This window comes from Fusarium coffeatum (assembly GCF_003316985.1).
Source record: "Fusarium coffeatum strain FIESC_28 chromosome Unknown BRIP53273_contig_239, whole genome shotgun sequence".
NCBI lineage: Eukaryota > Fungi > Ascomycota > Sordariomycetes > Hypocreales > Nectriaceae > Fusarium > Fusarium coffeatum.
This window is the reverse complement of record NW_022158031.1, coordinates 84220-102875: the sequence shown is the minus strand read 5'-3', so window position 1 is coordinate 102875 and position 18656 is coordinate 84220. Positions and strand designations below refer to the sequence as shown.

The window sequence follows — 18656 nt, the reverse complement described above, 5'->3', positions numbered from 1 at the left end:
ACGTGAAGCTATCCAGCTTGGTGATGACTAAGTTCTCCTTCGCGCTAGTTTCCCTGAGCTCCTAGTGTCGTCGTCGTCGTTGCTGGCGCCTGGCATCATCTCGAAGCAGCTCATCACTCATTCAACCACCGAACAACAAACAAGTGGTGCACATCCACGATATCGATCGCCAACGAACTCTTACACGTATTTGATAATACATCGCTTTTCTTCGGGCCCTGCACCTAATCCCTAAAAACAACACAAGCGCAAATATGGGTGACGTCGCTGTCGAAAACCCAGCAAACCAAGTGGCACCTTACAAAAAGGCCGCGCACTCAGCCATTCCTACCATTGACAACTTCGAGGGTGTTTCGACTGATGGAGGAGATGATTACGCGAACTTGAAGAAGCTCCAGAGGCAACTAGAGTATGATGCTCCGATACCAGATATCGCAAAGTGGCGGGGAACTGATAGCTTTGGTACAGGTACATTCAACTGCAAGAAGAGTATATCAAGGATGAACAAAGGTAATTTATTTTAAGAAGTATCCTTCATTAACACACAGGATTCTGATTGCGTGCAGGAGTCTGAAGCGAGAGCTGGTTCGAGCTCAAGAAGAGATCAAGCGAATTCAAAGCGTTCCATTAGTGATTGGCCAGTTTATGGAGGCGATTGACCAAAAGTATGCCTCTCCCCGCAGTCGTTCATTGAAGCTAGCTAACCAGCATTTCCCAAAGTACTGGCATTGTTCAATCTAGCACTGGATCCAACTATGTGGTTAGAATCCTTTCAACCCTCGACCGCGAGAAGCTCAAGGCTTCTTCCTCGGTTGCTCTCCACCGACACTCCAACGCCCTCGTCGATATTCTTCCTCCCGAGGCCGATTCCTCCATTGCCATGCTTGGCGCCGACGAGAAGCCCGATGTAACATACGCCGACGTTGGTGGTCTAGATATGCAGAAGCAGGAGATTCGTGAAGCTGTTGAATTGCCCTTGACACACTTCGATCTTTACAAGCAGATCGGTATTGACCCTCCTCGAGGTGTTCTCTTGTACGGTCCTCCCGGCACCGGCAAGACTATGTTGGTCAAGGCTGTTGCCAACTCGACTACTGCCAACTTTATCCGAGTCGTTGGTTCTGAATTCGTCCAGAAATATCTGGGTGAAGGCCCCAGGATGGTCCGAGACGTCTTCCGTATGGCGCGTGAGAACTCTCCCGCCATTATCTTCATCGATGAGATTGATGCTATTGCAACAAAGCGATTCGATGCTCAAACCGGCGCAGACAGAGAAGTCCAGCGTATTCTGCTGGAGCTTCTCAACCAGATGGATGGGTTCGATCAGACTGCCAACGTCAAGGTCATCATGGCGACCAACCGAGCCGACACCCTCGATCCTGCTCTTTTGCGCCCTGGACGTCTCGACCGAAAGATTGAATTTCCCTCGCTACGGGACCGTCGTGAACGACGCCTTATCTTCTCGACCATTGCCGGCAAGATGAGTCTGGCTCCCGAAGTTGACCTTGACTCTTTGATTGTCCGAAACGACCCCCTATCCGGTGCTGTCATCGCTGCCATCATGCAGGAGGCAGGTCTCCGTGCAGTCCGCAAGAACCGTTACAACATCATCCAGAGCGATCTCGAGGACGCCTATTCGAGCCAGGTCAAGGGTACGGGCGAAGAGAATAAGTTCGATTTCTACAAATAGATCAACTGGGTCAGTATTTTCGCTTTGCCGACTCTTATGTGTCGACTACGCTGTATTTCATACACCAACTTCAAGGCTAAGGGGATACATTTGAGGGAAAAGACTATACGGACGAGGATGGTATAGAGACTGTAAAGGTAGACTAGGATTAATCAACGTGCCGGTTGGGCACCAGCGATATGGACTTTTCAATCTCAAAAGCTTGTGATCCAAACTCAACGATATACTGATTTCCAACTTAGCTACACTGCATGACATGTGCTTGATACATCTGCAGTGTGAGCGATGACGCTACCAGGCTTCAGCACACCCGACGTACCGAAGCCTGCTCCATGTAGGTGCATGTTCACAGTATAAGATGATCAGCTAACAGAAACGACAGAGTATTCACAGTCGAAACAGTCTCGGTTGTCGTTGATGGGGTTTAATTTTGCAACCCACGTCTTCGGACTTGCCACCGGAGTATGCATCATATCTTCGTTAATTCTCCATCCACTTGCTAACCTCGGATCACAATATGAGACAACATTAGTCCAGCACGCACACAAACTGGGTATATTGAACTGCAGAGTCCATAAATAACCTTCCGTTCCGTTCCATACCATTCATCCTGCCTGGCATTCCATGTCTAATATTGCGCTTATGAAAAAGAAAAGAAGAAAATCTATGAACATTAAAACCATTCCAACAATGAAAAGAAGCGGGCGAATAGAGATACAGATTCGTTGATAAATACACTTGCTTCTCCCAAGAACTCCGTTGACCCCCACCACCTTTTCGTTTTTGTTTCCCATTTCGCTACCCGTCTATTTTAATCCACTCATTCCATCTGTGAGTTCCTCGTCCTGACGAGTTCTCTACGCACCTAGTACAAACAAAGGCAGAACGACACGCTTAAAAACGCAAGGGGGAATCAGAAGCCCAGCCAAAAAGATGCCAGTGGAGAAACGCCATGAAGTCCTTCCAAAGGCGACATATGTAAGAGTACAGTTACATGAGGTTCTTGGCGTCGCCAGCTGCAGGGGTATATCCTCGCTGTCTGGCAGAAAGGTGGAGGCAGTGCGGCCAAGAAGTCTCGAAAATAAGCAAAAGGAAAGTGTAGCTAAGTCCTGGAGAACTGCAGCTATCGATCTGAAGGGATGCTTCGTTGGGTGGGTTATTAGCCATTACCATCACTCGTACATATAAGCTTGTATGTGTAGTCATACTCGCGTAAGAATCGCCGCGCCGTAGAAAAGAGGAGCCGGGTATTGACCGGCCCAGGCTTATTGGCGTAGGCAAGTAGAGTAACATTGGTAAGGCTGGGTATATCTGCAGCAGTCCCAAGTCACCCGATGAAGTAAAATGATGGATGGAACATCAATTCAAGGGAACGACTTGTGGACATGCCTGGGCAGAGAAACGTATAGAGCATGCGCATAGGCATAAACGGCTCATTACGAGCTCAAAGTGACACCGACCTCAAAGAGCAGGTGAACAAAACGTCGGTGCAGCTCAATAAAAATATCAGGCTGGCCAACAATCTCCGCAAGACCGCGGGCTTTGGGGGCCGAGGCACCAGGTCCACCACCCATGCGTCGGGTGAACCCGCTGCCACCTGTCAGGAAGCTGCTGCCATTGCGATCGTGGCCTCCGGACGTCTCAACAGGCGGTTGCTGAGGCGGATAGCCACCCCCGTAGATGCTGCTACCAATAGGAGAGTTTTCGGCCGCTCTCTCAGCCTCAGCTTCGGCAAGCTGTTGGATCCAAGTAGCGAAGTCTCGGAAGGCTGTCGAAACCACGGCAAATGTTTTCATGGCCAAGCGCTCTCGGTGAGTACTTAGCGCCAAGAAAGCATAAACTCGCTTATGACCCCGTGCGTGTACATCAGGGATACGGAAGATGTAAGCCGTCGTGTAACCGGCATTGGCATCGCCGAAGAAAATGGGACCGCCCGTGACAGCCGAGCCGGCGCTTTGTGTTGTGACAAAGGCCGGGGAAGTAGTCATGACGGGTGACGTGGGGTTTGCCGTCGAAGGAGCCCGAGGTAAAGTCTCGAAGGACAGAGTGCGCAAGCAAGAAGCACGAATTAGTGAGAAAGAGTCGGGTAGGACTGGAGCGTGAGTCGATGTGTAATCGACATAGTGAAGATGAAAGGGTGTCCGTTCAGCTGCGGTTGAATTGCCTGTGCCACCACTCTTGCTTGATCGCGAGGTATTGCGTGAGCTGACGGAAGGTGTTACTCTGTGACGAGCAGCCCGAGGGTTTTCGTCTCGCTCTCCGTCAGTATCGCTCGAGGTTTGTGAATTGGGAGGTGATGCCTGCCCTCCAGCACCAAACACCCGTTCTGCAGGCGCACGTGTGCGTAATGTTGGTCCACGAGCATTGTTCGCCAGTTGCGGGCTGTTTGATCCCGCCTGTTGGCGCGGTAAGGTCATTGCGCAGTTATCGCAAGGCCCTTGCTTCTTCGTAACCGTCTCATCGTAAGTTCTTCGAAAGCTCGAATCACGCCGGGGATGGGGAGGGACTGGTCGAGGACTTTCAGGGGGGGTGTCGATTGCGCTTGGGTTTGTGCCTGTATTCGAGCTGGAGTTTCGCAAGAGCTTTGCCCGTTGCGCCTGAGCGTCCTGCTCAGAAGCTGGTATCGACGTGCTCCGGGAAAGGTCGAGATTCTTCAAAGCCTCGTTCAGGGCAGTCGAAGAAGTATGCGCACTAGTTGGCGGTCTATCATCGGCAGGTTCTGTGCCATCTTCGAAGCAGACGGTACATGAGGCAGGTAGACCCTCGGTGACCATCAAAGGGGTCGGGCCATGGAGGTCGCAGTAATGAGCAAGACATAGCTGGAAAGAATGCATTAGTGATCGCGTATTGGACATTCGAAGAACAAGACCGCTAGGCGCGAAAACAAGGTAAAAATTAAAAGTTGCCAAGCAGGAACCGATCACAGCAACAAAGACATGGGCGTCGAATTGTATATCAACTCAGGGCCATGACGTTGTGGAACAGGGATGTATAGAGCATGAATGGATAAATAGGCCTCGGAAGAGGAGGGTTGCAAGGGGGCAGCGATGGGAGACATGGTATTAAAGAACAAAGCGGGTGTGGTCTTTCTCGGTGTTTCGATGAAGCTTGTTTTGGTTGCCCTCTCCCCTTTCCCATCGGTAACGGGCCGTTGATGGGGTCATGGGGCTGAAGGAGGGAAGTGATGTGGCACTCGGTGAGTTGGGATTCCAGAGCAAAGCATCATGATTGTCCATACTGCCAGCGCCAGAGCGAGGGCAGGGCAGTCATAGTCGGGCGGTGAAGCGGTGTGGATGTATGCGCACGTCTGTGTGCACCTGTGTATTGTTCGTGCCCAGGCAAGGGTGTGTACAGACATGTCTGGGTGCGTGGGATGTGGGAAGGGACGAGACGAGACGAAAGGACAGGCAGAATAGGGTGTGTGAAAGTGAAAGTGGAAGCGCATGTCAGACAGACTGCGGGCGGCTCGGGGGCCATTAGGAGGTACGGCAGACGGGCCGTCAACGGAGAAGCAGCCAGGAAACGATGGTGTGGAAAGGGAAAGGATGTGAGGTTGAAGCCAAGGAGGATAAAAGCAAGGCAAGGAAGGTCGAGAGCTACATCAAGAAGCAACGTCGATGAGAGACAAGGCATGGTTGTTAGGGGATGAGGGTATAGGTTGACATACGATAGAAAATGAGTTGTTAGGGTATGGTATGGTATGGTATGGATGGATCATGATTGGTAGTGTCCAGATCTTGGGAAAGGTACCAGAAATGTCTGGACCCAACAGAGCGGACAATACCGATAACAAACCAAATCAATGCCCGCATCGACATAGCGAAGCAAAGGCTGAAGAAGAAAAGCAATTATAGTTGACAGGGATGTTCTGAGACAAGCTGTCGACCATGTGAAGTGAATGCATGGCGTGTGATGCCCTCGTTGACCAGGGCGTCGGTTGAACAGGAACGTGGAGGGCGGAGGAAGCAGCGCGGAGCGTGGAGGGTGCGACGTCGGACGTGGCAGGAATTGGCATGTGGTTGTACAGCCAGACAAGCAGGCGAGACAGGGAAAGACAAGACATGGAGATTTGACTGAGATGATAGAATTGTGTTGTACACTTACAATGTATGTCATGACGTATCGTCTCGGAATCGAATCGCGGCAGGGGAACGAACGAGGAGGGCTGAATCGAGGTTGCGAGACAAGGAGTCGTCTCCCTTAACGGCTGCGCAACACTGCACAGGGGACAGCGGACAGCGGAGAGGAGAAGAGAGCTGGTGGCTCGAATCTAAGCTGAAGCTGTTTCGGAGCGATGCGGCAGTAGAAAGGTAGTAGCTGATAAAGTCGTCGAGGGCGAAACGTACAGTGCGAGCAATGGCAAGATCGTCGAAGGCGTAGGCAGGTACTGTTGTGTGCAGTAAAGTGCAGTATGGCTACAGTAGGCGAGTAGCTCGTTTGATGAATCCGTTTCAATTGATATGGTCGAGTAAGGTGCGCCGGAACCTAGGTATGTTGGAAAAGAATTGGATGTTTACACACAGAGCAAGGCTCTCGGCTTGGCTTGGCTCAAGCCTGGTCTGACCAGGGTGTGGTATGAGTGAAGAAAAAAGGGTGGCAGCTGCCAACACGTGCAATTGCTCCGGGCAAGATTATCGAACAAAGAAGTGTCGGAAAGACTCGAGACGACGAGTTGCGAAGGTGAGATATGAAGAGTTTGGTCGCAAGAGAGGGGCAATTAATTAGTAACGATTGGTGAGCGCAAGACGAGATGCGATGCAGTATCGGAGGCGGAAAGGCGCGGCTGCAGTAGAGTAGAGTACAGTATCGGCAGGGAAGCCAAAGATGGTACAAATATCGAGAATGAAAACGAGGAAGAGATGATAGAGGAGGATGGCAATTGGAGGGGATTCGACGGAAACGACCAAGGGACGGACAAGGTTTAGTCCAAGGGTTAGGTTGAAGATGACGATGCCTCTCTCTAGTTGGGTGATATGATATAATATGACGGTAGACTTGATCTCGTCTTTGACATTGATTTCTGTCAAATCAAGTAAAGTCAAGTTTGTTCCTTTCGTCTTGAATGTAAATCGATGTCGACTTGAAGCTCGTGGCTTTGCTGTGGGGGTGGGCGTTTTTTAAGACAAGGCCCCTCGCGAACGAACATGAGAAACCGTTTGAGGAAGGCATGGGATGGATATTTCAATAAATAGGATCCAATAGGACGCGGCAACAAGACATGGGGTGGGAGACTCCATTGCTTCCATAAAGTGGGTACAGGCACAAGCAGAAAAGCCAAGCATGGACAGTGTGAGTGGATAAAAAAACGAAGATGGAACTCCATTACAGTGCAGTGCAGTGAGGTTTTTAGTGGTTCCATACCTACTATTCTAGGTACTAGCTGCACCAGACTGCCAGCCAGCCCAATGGACCAAAAGTCCAGCGCGGCATCCGGCACGTCGTCGTTAAACGCCAAACTAACAACCTACCTAGGTAACCTACCAACAATCAAATCAAATCAAACTTTCCCCTGGCCTGGACTACAATGCGTCCTGTGCTGCAAAGATGAGATTCCATTGTTTGGGGTTTGAACATCATCATCATATCCATATCACAGTCTTGTTAGGTGTAACAAAGTCAGTTTCGTGTCTGATCTAATATTGTACAGAAGGAAAAAAAGTCAGGAATCATCAACGTTAGTATCCATCCATTCATTATCAAGACGTTCATTGGAAGACATGGAAGACAAGACGACAGATGAATCGCTCGGATGCGCTAAGCAAAACTTCCTAGTGTCCACACATTGAAGAATTTCCTCTTCTATGACGACGAACCGCCTTGATCATTCTCACCGCAAGCTGCCAGCAGCAAGCATTATTCCAAGAGAACAATTGCCTCAAGGACAAAGGATCGTGATCAAGATGGTGATTGATGGTCATTGCTTCCAACATGCGAACATGGTTCTTCTCAGCTCTTGTTTTGCTTTTTCCTCCATGACCCACTAGCTGCGGTTGTTGTGTTGTAGGTACTATACATAACTACTGTATCAACAGCAACATCAATCGAAAAGAAAGAAAAATAACCTGTTGTAGTAAGGGTCCTGCGGTTGGGTAAACTGATCCGCTGGTGGGTTCTCAGTCCCAACTTCTTTTCCACCTACGGAAACGGATACCCTATCCGTACTCAGGTATGTATTCACAGGGGTTGGATCTTCACCACCACAATAACCTTTTTTATTGACCCTGTCAGTGCCTTTTAAGCTGATATAACGCTTAACTAACTTACTCTCTCAAACCCTTCGACGAAGCCATCTAGCGCCGACACCAGGGGGAATTCTGCTATTACTGCAACGTACTGGGCTAGTGGGACCTGTTCCGCTCGACTAACTTAGTCCTGCACAGTACAGTAGGATGACCTGTTTTTCTTATTGGATATCCTGTAAGCCATTCCGATGAGAGACACCGAGGTCCAACATGACACCTCTCTCTCGGTTAGCGGAAACTCTACATGATCTAGGATCTTAGGCCTGGCTATTTCCTCTGGCTCGAAGTACCACTCGGAGGAGAACAGAATGGAAAAGAAACGGGAACGCGTTGAGAAACAAAAGCCGAGCCTACGTCGGCGCAGCTTCTAGAGCGAGTCTAGGTGATTAACTCACGACAAGAATCCCGATGCTGAGGCACTTATGGAGACCGACCCGACAGAAGACTCCACCATCGCGTGCGCCGGCGCGGTTGAAGGAGCAAGGTCAGGGATTCTTTGGTTACTGTATTTTGTCGGAGAAAAGAGTCGGTCTTGGACTCTTGGTCTGATGGGAGTTGGACGGGAACGGCCTTCGTGGTCACCACCAGTACATCAGCTCGCCGTCATAATGCTCAAAAGGCAGCACCCAGGTCGAAAGATGAGGACTAACAACAGGCATAATGTAACATCGCAATCTTCAGCGACGAAACACGGAGCCAAGAGAGCCTATCAAACAACGGTCTCTAGCCCAAATAGGGTCTGGGCGGCAGTTGGCTATATCATTATGACAAGCAGCTTCCGCAACAACACGAGGGAGGATGGGTTCGCACAGACACAGACACAGACACAGACGGGTTTGCTGTAATTATGTACGGATAGGTACTGTACTGTATGTACAGTGTTTCATTGATCCGTCTGTGCGACTTGGGTTCACTGAGTCCCAAGGGGAAAGCAGAGCCGTTTACGCGGGGAAATCTACCTACGTTACGTACAGTAGTCGGATAGTCGTGAGGCAGAGGGATCTGGATTGACAGAAATTTGTCCCTTAGTATTGTACCTAATTATAAGACTCGGCTCTTGAGTCTTCAAATTCTTAATAATGTGGCTGTGGCTTAAGATCTGGATCAACCGCAAAGACCGCTTTGCTTTGACTTGCAATTACGCGAGCGGAATAGGAAAGTCGAGACCAAATTGTCGTTGTTTCCTCCTTGTTCCAGATATTCTCCCCGGTTGTCGCGTGCACGTCGACTCCAACTTGAGGCAAGGGAGAGCACAAGACAGCACAAGAGCGTTGGACTTGATTTGATTTGACTTGACTTGACTCGTCTCCTCGCTTCCAAATCAGTGGATCTTCCATTCGCTGCCGAGAGCGGATACCATACGACACGATGCGATGCGATGTTACTTTGACCTGGGTCTTTAGCCTAAGGTAGGTGTCTCCGTACTCTACCCTGGGAACATTGGGCCGCCATCGGAACTCCACTCCACTGATAAAACAGCTCAAAGTGACCCCGGAGCAAAGGCCAAGAGAACGAACGGGCCAGGCCAGGGAGCCGGCTTGTGACAGGTGTTCCAGAAGCCTTCGACGAAGAAGTGAACCCTGGTAACCTGAGGTGGGTCATTTGCTTTAAACAAGATCCTCTCACAGGTGAGTGAGTGAGTGAGTGATCCTGTGGCGAAGAGCAGACTAGACTAGACTTGGTTGTCACTGTGTCATGTTTCATTCTTTTTTCTTTCTATTTTATGTGTCTCTGTGTGTTTGAATCTGGACTCATCCCTTGATGGAAACCATCGGACAAGGAAGCGAACAGAACATACTAGTTCAGAGATTATCGACAAGCTTCCTGTACCAAGTACCACTAACAGTAACATCAACTGAGGAAAAAGCACTGAGTACCCTGAGACTATTTACCTGGTACAAGATTAGAGGGGCGTTCGTCAAAAGGAAGAAGAAAAAAATGCGCCGGATATTGCCTTGCATTGCGGACGTCAAGATGAGCCCTGGACTCTGTCATGGTCAGGGCACAACAGCAAAACACCTATGTAGACAAGTAGGTCAGGTCCCACGATGCCCATCCCTGTACCCACGCGGAAAATGGCATGTGTTTGACAACTGCAGCCCTTAAAGGGCGCAGACCAGTTCAGGATGTCGTGTTGACAACTTTGCGTTGGGATGTTACCGCGCAGATGCACTGTACTATGTCTATTGTAACGCTACATACGGATAGTCTATATCGTATATCATTCAATTATGTCTTCTCCTTGAGTCCGGATGTCGGGAGGGTCATCTTGCTAGTAAACGTCCGTTGCTCTTGGCGATGGTTCATTGTCAACATAGTGCTGCAGATCAGTGCTTAGATCGCCAGTACATAACCTATAGCATCCATAGCATGGATAAGTATGCAGATACTGACTAACCCTATGTGCTGTGCCTTACAGCAAAATGCTGTATCACCCGCAGGAAATGTCTTGCAGAGAATTCTTCTGGTGTCTTGGTCTAGTGCATTGGATACTGTACTTGAGTAGTACAGTACCCAGCAAAACAGCGTAGCAACCTCTATATGTCTACTACGTTCAATGTATACAGGTTAACAGCAAAGCAGACTGACATGATTGGGCCGTTGGGTAATTGCAGTAACATGCCTGCAACTTCTCGATCCTTTCCCTTGGCACACACGGCGAAAGTCCAATACTGAGAATGCCATATCAGCTCAGTTCGGCTCGGCGCGTTCCTTTCTCCCTTCTCTTTGGCGATCATCGGACCTCAGATATCTCAACGTCCTCTTCGGAGCAACGCCGTTGTACGGTGCATAGCTTCTCAAACGCCCTTCACTGGCTTCTGCAGTCTAGTCTCCGACGATCACTTGACCGCCATGGCTCCAGCCTCCACGTCTTCTATTGTCTTCTCTCTCCTCTCTTCCCCTTTGCCCAGTGCTTCTCTGGCCTGGGAACTCCGAGGTGTGGTCAATGACCAGAAGCTGAGTCCTTGTGCTTGCAGAGAAGGAAAAAGCAATTCATGAAGCGTCTCTCCATAAATTAATTTACATACACCCCTCTCAGAGTGCGCACCGTCTTACTCCAGGATCGTCGTGTGCGCGAATCTCCCGGGCCATAAGTCGGTCTCTAGGGTTGTTAGTGATGCAGAAAGCACAATGCCGTTGCTATCCCTTAGGTTGATCGATACTGGCTATTGAATCAAGTGTAACGCTTTCACTGATCTCGTGTGATGTGTCGTATTTTCCTCTTCCTTTCTATCTACACACAGTAGTGGATCGTTGTCACAAGAGTCAGTCATCTTGCAAAGGGATGAAAAGGCTTGTTTCGGCGTTGCTTGTTCGCGCTGTCGTCTCTTCTCTCCCGTCAATCATGCTAACGTAAGGGTACACCTTGATCCGTTCGGCCGGGATCGATTCACTAGATGCTGGACGATGGTGTTTGGTATGATCTCCTGCCAAGAGATGACCTGTCGGTTTCTGTGTGTCTCAAACACTCTGATCGTTCGATATGACGATGAAGGCTCAGGCACGAGACATTGACATTACATTGTTTCGCTCACTTTTGAGGCCCAACGTCCTAATGGGGCAATTCTTAGGACTTCTATACAAGTTAAATCTGTCTATCACTTGGAGTAGATTCCGTTGGGCTTTGTCCTAGTCTCCTAGGTCTCACAGGAGATCTTGGGGTCGCGTGATGGCCGTTGAGGTCAGACTTGGATAGGGCACCATGGAAGATCATCGATGCCCCAGGGGAGCCAGTCTTCCTGTTGGTATAACAGTAAGTCCAGATTCAAGTTACTGTCCTGAACGAATGAGTAGACACACCTCGTGTCAATCTAAACGGTCGTCGATCAAAGGAGAGTAGGGGGTGTATAGAAGAACAACGTGAAACACTTCTCAAGAACAAAGCTTGGAATTTCTCCTTGGGCTACAACAATCTTTTCAAGATATCTGGAGAAAGAAATTATTCACGAGCTATCACAGAAGCCGGGCGTTTGTTACGCAACACACTATCAAGTCTGAGGTTTAGGTCGTTGCCGCTCGAAAGCAAATGCCCGGATGGTTTATTCGAGTAAATTGAGGGCATAGATCGGAATGTTCCTATAGTGACGCCTCCATTGCATACTGGGGCTTGATTCAGTTGAATCTGTCACTTCTGATAATTCACCACAACAAGTGCTCGGGTCTTGGAGAGGCTGGATGGTTGACCACTCAGCCAATTTGGAACTCGACAGAGACTCTCCGGAGGTGGGTATCACGTAGTGGTTCAAGACGGTGAAGAGTCGTCACAAGACTGAAGGGATGGGTATCGCAGTCAGAGACATTACAGTACAGTGTTCGAGACGAGTGTTCTTTCAATGGATACTTTGAACTGGTTGATGGCCTGCACTGACGAGTTGAAAGGAGAAGTCTGTAGGGTACCTTGCCACTACATCAGGACCGGGACTGTTGGAAAATGACATTGATCAGCCCTACCAGGAACCGTAAGTTTTAAGTTCTATTTACCTAAGGTAGTTGACAAGTACATAGTAGTTAGTACATGGCCGGTACCATACTGAAGACTGCTTATTCACTTTTAGTTTGAGCATTCTCGATTACCGAACGAGTCTCGGAAAGTTTCGTCCCCGGTGTGATCTTAACGTATCCAGGTACCGGACTGTGAATTCCTGATTTTCCAACATCAGGGAGAAAGATGCCATGTGTATGTGTGGAATGGAGAGTTGCAACTATTGACAGTGGCAGGTCAATTCAACTCACACTTAGATAAATTACACGCAGACAGCTTACCGTCTTGCTTACACCGTGCCCTTAAGTCAGGTTGTCGTATTGAATTTAAGACTCACTGTGTTTTCCCGTATCAAGTCTTTTCGTAGATATGCTGACTTGTTGTTTTGGCGCACCACAAGTTCGACTTTGTATCTAGGGTAGGCTATAATCGCAAAATACTTACGTAGGTAGTCCTGTAAAAGACAAGACAAGACAAGACCCTGTCCTGATGATCTGACACGGCAATTGACCGACCGTGGGGTTGGATTGGGTGGGTAAAGATAGACCAGACCAGGCAATTAGCTGAGAACGAAACTCTAGATATAACTGAAGTTGATGAATGTCAGACCCTGGCTCTACCTGAGGCTGCCTGAACAAAAGGAGGTATCTGAGCGTCGCATGGAAACGTAAAGAGACCGCCTCAATCTGGTCAGGCGACTTCTTCCCAAAATAAGGTAACTGCCTAACTGCTTAACTGACTAACTGTACATGTCTGGCCTATGTATTTCCGGCCACCATAAGCTGGTGTTTTAGGGCTATCCCACTGAGCAGGGAGATAAAAGATACATGATGGACACATATCTCGGTCTTGATGTATCGGTATCGGTGTCGTCTTTGTTAGTAAATGTTCCATATCAAACCAGCACTTGCCAGCTTTACAGTTTCCTTTTGAGGCCCCATTGCTGACCACGGTAAGGCGAACTAACCCCACACTCGTCGCCCGAATTCTGTTGTGGACAGTGGTTAGATTGGGGCTCTCAGCGTTATCTGAGCAGTCCAGTCGGATCCAGTTTGGCTGCGTCAGCTAGGGACTCCATAGGAGGTACTGTACTTTACCTGACCTATCCCCCCACGGGACGCTCTTCTGACATGGACCCTGGCACCTGGATGTCGATGCGATGTTGAATGAAATGATTGGTTGTTGATTCGCGTTTCAATTCAGCCTTGTCTAGGTGCCGCTCTAGTACACATCCATCCTAAGTACCTAGTATTTAAAAATGACGGGCAATGACAGGAAGAGGGGGCCTCAACGGAATATTAATGTAAATCTGTATCAGAATACGGATAAGTTTTCATCGAGCAAGGCGGGTTATTGATCGACTTCCCTGATGAATCGATTGTATGAGAGGGAGGAAGAACGCAGTAACTTCCTAGGTACTTACTAGCTCAATGTAGATCGCTCCTGCAACCCCGAGATAGATAGGTACTACTGATGTCCATAGTCTAGTAGTGGAGCTACACTTGCAGTCTAGGACCCTTGTCCAATATCAACAGCTCTCAATGACAAGAGAGGTCTTACATTGAGCAAGAGCAGCACATTTTTTATATGTTTTCATTCAGTAGCCAATCAATAGATCTTAAGCGAAGGTAAGCACTCCGTACAGTTATTACCCTTCCAATCTGCTATTGTCCCGTGGCAGTGCATGAGGCAACCCGACGTCTCTGTCGCAGAGAATGGAGTCCAGGGGGGCCAGGCGGGCGAGCTTAATTTGGATCGCTTTTTAGAGGTACCTAGAGTGACTCTTTGGATGTTTCGAGTTCAGGGTCGCGGTACACCAGCCTAGGTATGTGCACGATCAAGAAGACACGATAACAGGTACTTTGAGATGAGATAAGAGGTGTTCATCATATCTGTAAGCGAGAGTAAACATCTCAAATTCCAATTATTGTGGATTTAAACTGAACTTACCTACCTACTAGTCTATCTAGGTTATTAGGTAGGTAGTACTAGATATCGACTCGCCCGATCTAAGGTGCACCTGAGTACGTATACTTAGGTACCTTAGTAGGTTCGCTTGGCAATGCAAGTACAGTATTTGTACCTACCCCAACCTTCTTCCATTGAAGACGGGCTCCTAGGTCTTTAGCGAAACTGGAAGGCACCTAATTACTGGACAGCCCCGAGGTGACGTTGGCAGCCCTGAGGACTTATCCCCCAAGGTTTAGGGCGCCAGAAATGAATAAAACAAGAGCCAATATAATCTCGAATAAAGTGAGTAACTTATTTTATTCCCTCCACTCTTGGCGGTCAACTCGTCTTACTGTGCATGTGCAGTAGCTACAAGCCATTGGCTGCCTGCAGTCAACTTCAAACAACTACCAAGGTACCTAAGTAGGCAGCTGCTTCCTCAGCCTTAATTCGAACCTCTCTTGTTCAACCCTTTCCCTTCTTTCCTCTCAAACAAAACACAGCCTTGATAGCTTCATATTTGAACTTGTTATTCCTCGACCGCATCTCTGTTTCCTCTGTACATCTCGCTCGTATCGCTATCACAGTCGCATACTCGATCTTCTCACCATCTCCATCCCCATCTCCATCCCCCCCGCTCCGGCTCCCGTATCTCCATCATCGGCTCGTGCGTGTTCATCGATTTACAGGCAGCAAGCGACCTCACCTGGTTACGCTACCTTGCTGAATAGCCAGCGCTTCACCCGTTTTGGGCGTTATAGCTTTATATTAGAGCAAAAATAACAGATTCAATGCAATGATGGAGCTTGAATCAACAGACATCAACTTTTCTGTCTCTTGGCTATTGGGGCTCAAGCCCAAATCCACGTATCCTGCATGGGCACGAGACTTTCTGACAGATGAACCCCGTTTCCTTGTGAGCCGCCTTCTCGGCCTGCTTCCCAGTCGCAAACCCCGCCGCCGGCTGAGAAGGAGGCGCTGTCGTTCCAAGCTTGTGATGTCTTCCACAGAACCAGCTAAAGAGGACAAGGAAGACCAAGACGAAGACCAAGACGCGGAGGATGAGGATATGGATTTCTTTGGCCTTGGGAAGCTGTATGGAGATTTTGATTACGAAACAGACGATGATTCTGAGTCAGAGTCCGATGATGCGCCGGCGGAAGAGGAGTCTCCAGTGTTGGCAGAGCCAGCGTTCCTCCAACTTTGCAAAGAGATGGAAGAGCTTCTGGACGAGATCGAGTAAGGAGCACACGAACCTCCCGGTTCCTTTGAAGACATCCGCTAATCCCAAACAGAAGGGCTCATCTAGAAGAAAATGACGAGTCTGACAACGAATCGATTGATGGCCTGGAACCCGAAGACTGCCAAGACGAATCCCCATCGAGAATTGAGTGGTTGCGACAGAAGAAGGTAGAGAAAGCAGAAAACAAATACCTGGACCGAATCATGTCTTTACCAGGCCTGGAAGAAGCGAAATCTTTCTTCCTACAGACAAAGGCTAGGGTTAACGCTGCCCAAAGACGTGAAACCGACCTGAAGAAAGAGAACTTCGACGTGGTTTTCATGGGCAGTGAGGGCACGGGGAAGACCATGCTGTCCCGTCTTTATGCCAAGTACCTCGTGTCCCTTGGAGTCGTCAAGAAATCTGGTGTCTTCACTGGTATTAACCGATTCTCTGCATATAACATGTCCAAAACATCGACCTTGGGTACAATTCACAATACATGTAACGCTTGTGGCGGCTGCGTAAGTGGGCGCTTTCTCCCTGGAACGACATATCGCTGACTTGCTTAGATTGCTATTATTGATCATGCCCATTTGATGAACAGCGACGACTGCAATCTCTGGAGTCTCTACGTCAGATCCCAAGATCTCCCTGGAAAAGTTGTCTTGATTATCTCTGGAAATGGCGACTGGGGTCTATCGGACTTAATGGGCTACAGCGCTGAGGTTGCGAGCCACTTTCCAATTCTGAAGTTACCCAATTACAGCGCGCATGAGCTACAGATGATTTTCCACGGCATGATGCGGAAATGGTTCAAGAACAGGATGGAGGTTGAAGGCGGCTATTATGGCCTCTATGTCAAGATACTGATCCGAAGAGTCATGTCGGACGTCAATGGTAAGGCTTTCAGCAACATTTGGCCTGTCAAGAAGGCATTCCTCGAGGCTTGCAGGCGACAACTTGAACGTTTTATCCAAGCTAGGAAAACCGGGCATTATCTGGAGGATTACAGGATGACAAAAGAAGACCTTTTGGGCAACAAGCCATCGCTTGGTCCCAATAAGAGTCCTGCCTGGAAAGAGCTCCAGGAGCTTGTCGGGTTGGACGACGTCAAGGAATCTATTCTCTCTGTGGTGAGCCAAGTGAACCAAAATTTCACCAGAGAGATGCGCGGCGATGATCCCTTACACGTTTCACCCAACCGTGTTTTCCTAGGGCCTCCTGGCACTGGCAAGTCTACAGTCGCAAAGCTCTATGGTAAAATCTTGGCAGACTTTGGACTTCTATCCAAAGGCGATGTTATTACAAAAAGTCCAGCTGATCTCCTGGACCGTTATATCGGAGGGTCTGAGAATAACACCCAAGAGGCGTTACGAGAAGCCAAGGGGAATGTTTTGATTATCGACGATGCCCATATGCTTGACCCCGGCACGAATGGTAGCAGTGGTAGCTCTAAGAACGGAGACTTCAGAGGCGCCATTATTGATACCATTGTGGCTGAGGTCACTGGTGCTGCTGGCGAGGATCGATGCGTCATCCTCTGCGGCTACTCAGAACAGATGAAAGAAATGTACACAAATGCCAATCCTGGTCTCGCACGAAGGTTCCCTCTGGACACGGCTTTTGTGTTTGAAAACTTCAGCGAGGAGGCCCTAGCCAAAGTGTTGGACCTCAAGTTGAAGAAGGAAAAGCTGACTACCACAGAAAAGGCACGGGAAGTGGCCATGGAGGTTTTGAAGCGAGCTTCGGTTCGACCAAACTTTGGCAATGGAGGCGAGGTGGACAATCTGCTGTCCAAAGCCATTTTGGCCCGATCAAGTCGCATTGCTAAAGAAAAAAATCCTGATATTGAAGATCTTGATGCTGTTCCTCTGGAGCCCCAGGACTTTGATGCTGATTACGATCGCTTGTCGCACGCCGTAAAAAATACGCGGGCATTGTTTAACGAATTTGTTGGATTCGAGGAGATTATCTCCAAGTTCGAATCATACCAGTACATGGTACAAGGCATGCGGATGCGCAACGTCGACCCCCGGCCGTACGTGCCATTTACCTATGTCTTCAAAGGGCCTCCGGGAACTGGAAAGACATCGACTGCCCGGAAACTTGGCGAAATCTTTTACAACATGGGCCTACTTGCTGCACCTGATGTTATAGACGCCTCGGCCTCGCAACTTATCGGTGAATATTGTGGCCAGACTGGTCCTAAGACTCGTCGCCTGCTTGAATCAGCTCTCGGCAAGGTGCTTTTTATCGACGAAGCGTACAGACTTAACGGTAGTCGCGGATCATTTGCTGAAGAGGCAGTGAGCGAGCTTGTGGATGCTGTGACAAAGCCACAGTTTGCACGAAAGCTGATTATCGTTCTGGCAGGCTATGAGGAGGATATGGACCGGCTTCTACGCAGTAATCAAGGTATCAAAAGTCGGTTTGCAACTGAATTTACTTTCCGCCCCATGCGAACCGAACAGTGCATCGAGCAACTGAGACAGGTTGTGGGAAAGGTGGGCATCACGATCCAGGCAACGCCCGAAATGGAGACAACTATTCGCACGTCACTGTTCTCTCTCCTACAACGATTGAGTAATGACAAGGGATGGGCCAGTGGTCGCAGTATCGAGACACTGGGCGAACGACTGATTGGACAAATCTTTAAGGAGTGTGCCATGAACAACTATACAGGCAAAGATTTGTTCGTTACAGGTCGTCAGCTTGTGACTATCCTTGGACAAGCATCTGGTGTTCCGTATGCTAGCATTAGGATGCCTGGCGCCCAAGCCCCTATGGGCGCCAAAGTGATGACCTTGAAAGATCTCGAGACCTCAGAGTGAGGTGGAACGAACTGCTGGTATAGACATGAGTTGAGACGTATTTTGCTTTTCAGCGTTTAACTTATATTCAATTGTTATTTAGGACATGTGGATGTAGCGTGGGTAAGAATATCGTCAGCGCCAGGCTGTTCGGGAGTTTCAGAGCATCATCTTTTCCTCGCAGCGGCCTCGACAATGCGAGTGGATTGCGAGTTCTTATGGTGAATTCAATGACATTTCTATTTCTTCATATAAT

General features: G+C 48.9%; 3 protein-coding genes across 3 annotated transcripts; 2 read left to right on the top strand and 1 right to left on the bottom strand.

The window, feature by feature from the left end:
* Positions 1 to 254: 254 nt before the first annotated feature.
* On the top strand, positions 255 to 1690 carry FIESC28_09380 (uncharacterized protein; the record flags this gene model as incomplete). The annotated part of the gene is made up of 4 exons (XM_031163517.1): positions 255 to 409; positions 469 to 510; positions 567 to 665; positions 721 to 1690. The coding sequence occupies 4 exons, from the start codon at positions 255 to 257 to the stop codon at positions 1688 to 1690; spliced, it is 1266 nt and encodes a 421-aa protein (XP_031012439.1).
* A 1436-nt stretch (positions 1691 to 3126) lies between these two features.
* On the bottom strand, positions 3127 to 5048 carry FIESC28_09379 (uncharacterized protein; the record flags this gene model as incomplete). Its single annotated transcript, XM_031163516.1, has 2 exons — positions 3127 to 4509; positions 4929 to 5048. The coding sequence occupies 2 exons, from the start codon at positions 5046 to 5048 to the stop codon at positions 3127 to 3129; spliced, it is 1503 nt and encodes a 500-aa protein (XP_031012438.1).
* A 10116-nt stretch (positions 5049 to 15164) lies between these two features.
* FIESC28_09378 (uncharacterized protein) lies at positions 15165 to 18421 on the top strand (the record flags this gene model as incomplete). Its single annotated transcript, XM_031163515.1, has 3 exons — positions 15165 to 15604; positions 15661 to 16111; positions 16160 to 18421. The coding sequence occupies 3 exons, from the start codon at positions 15165 to 15167 to the stop codon at positions 18419 to 18421; spliced, it is 3153 nt and encodes a 1050-aa protein (XP_031012437.1).
* Positions 18422 to 18656: the final 235 nt, after the last annotated feature.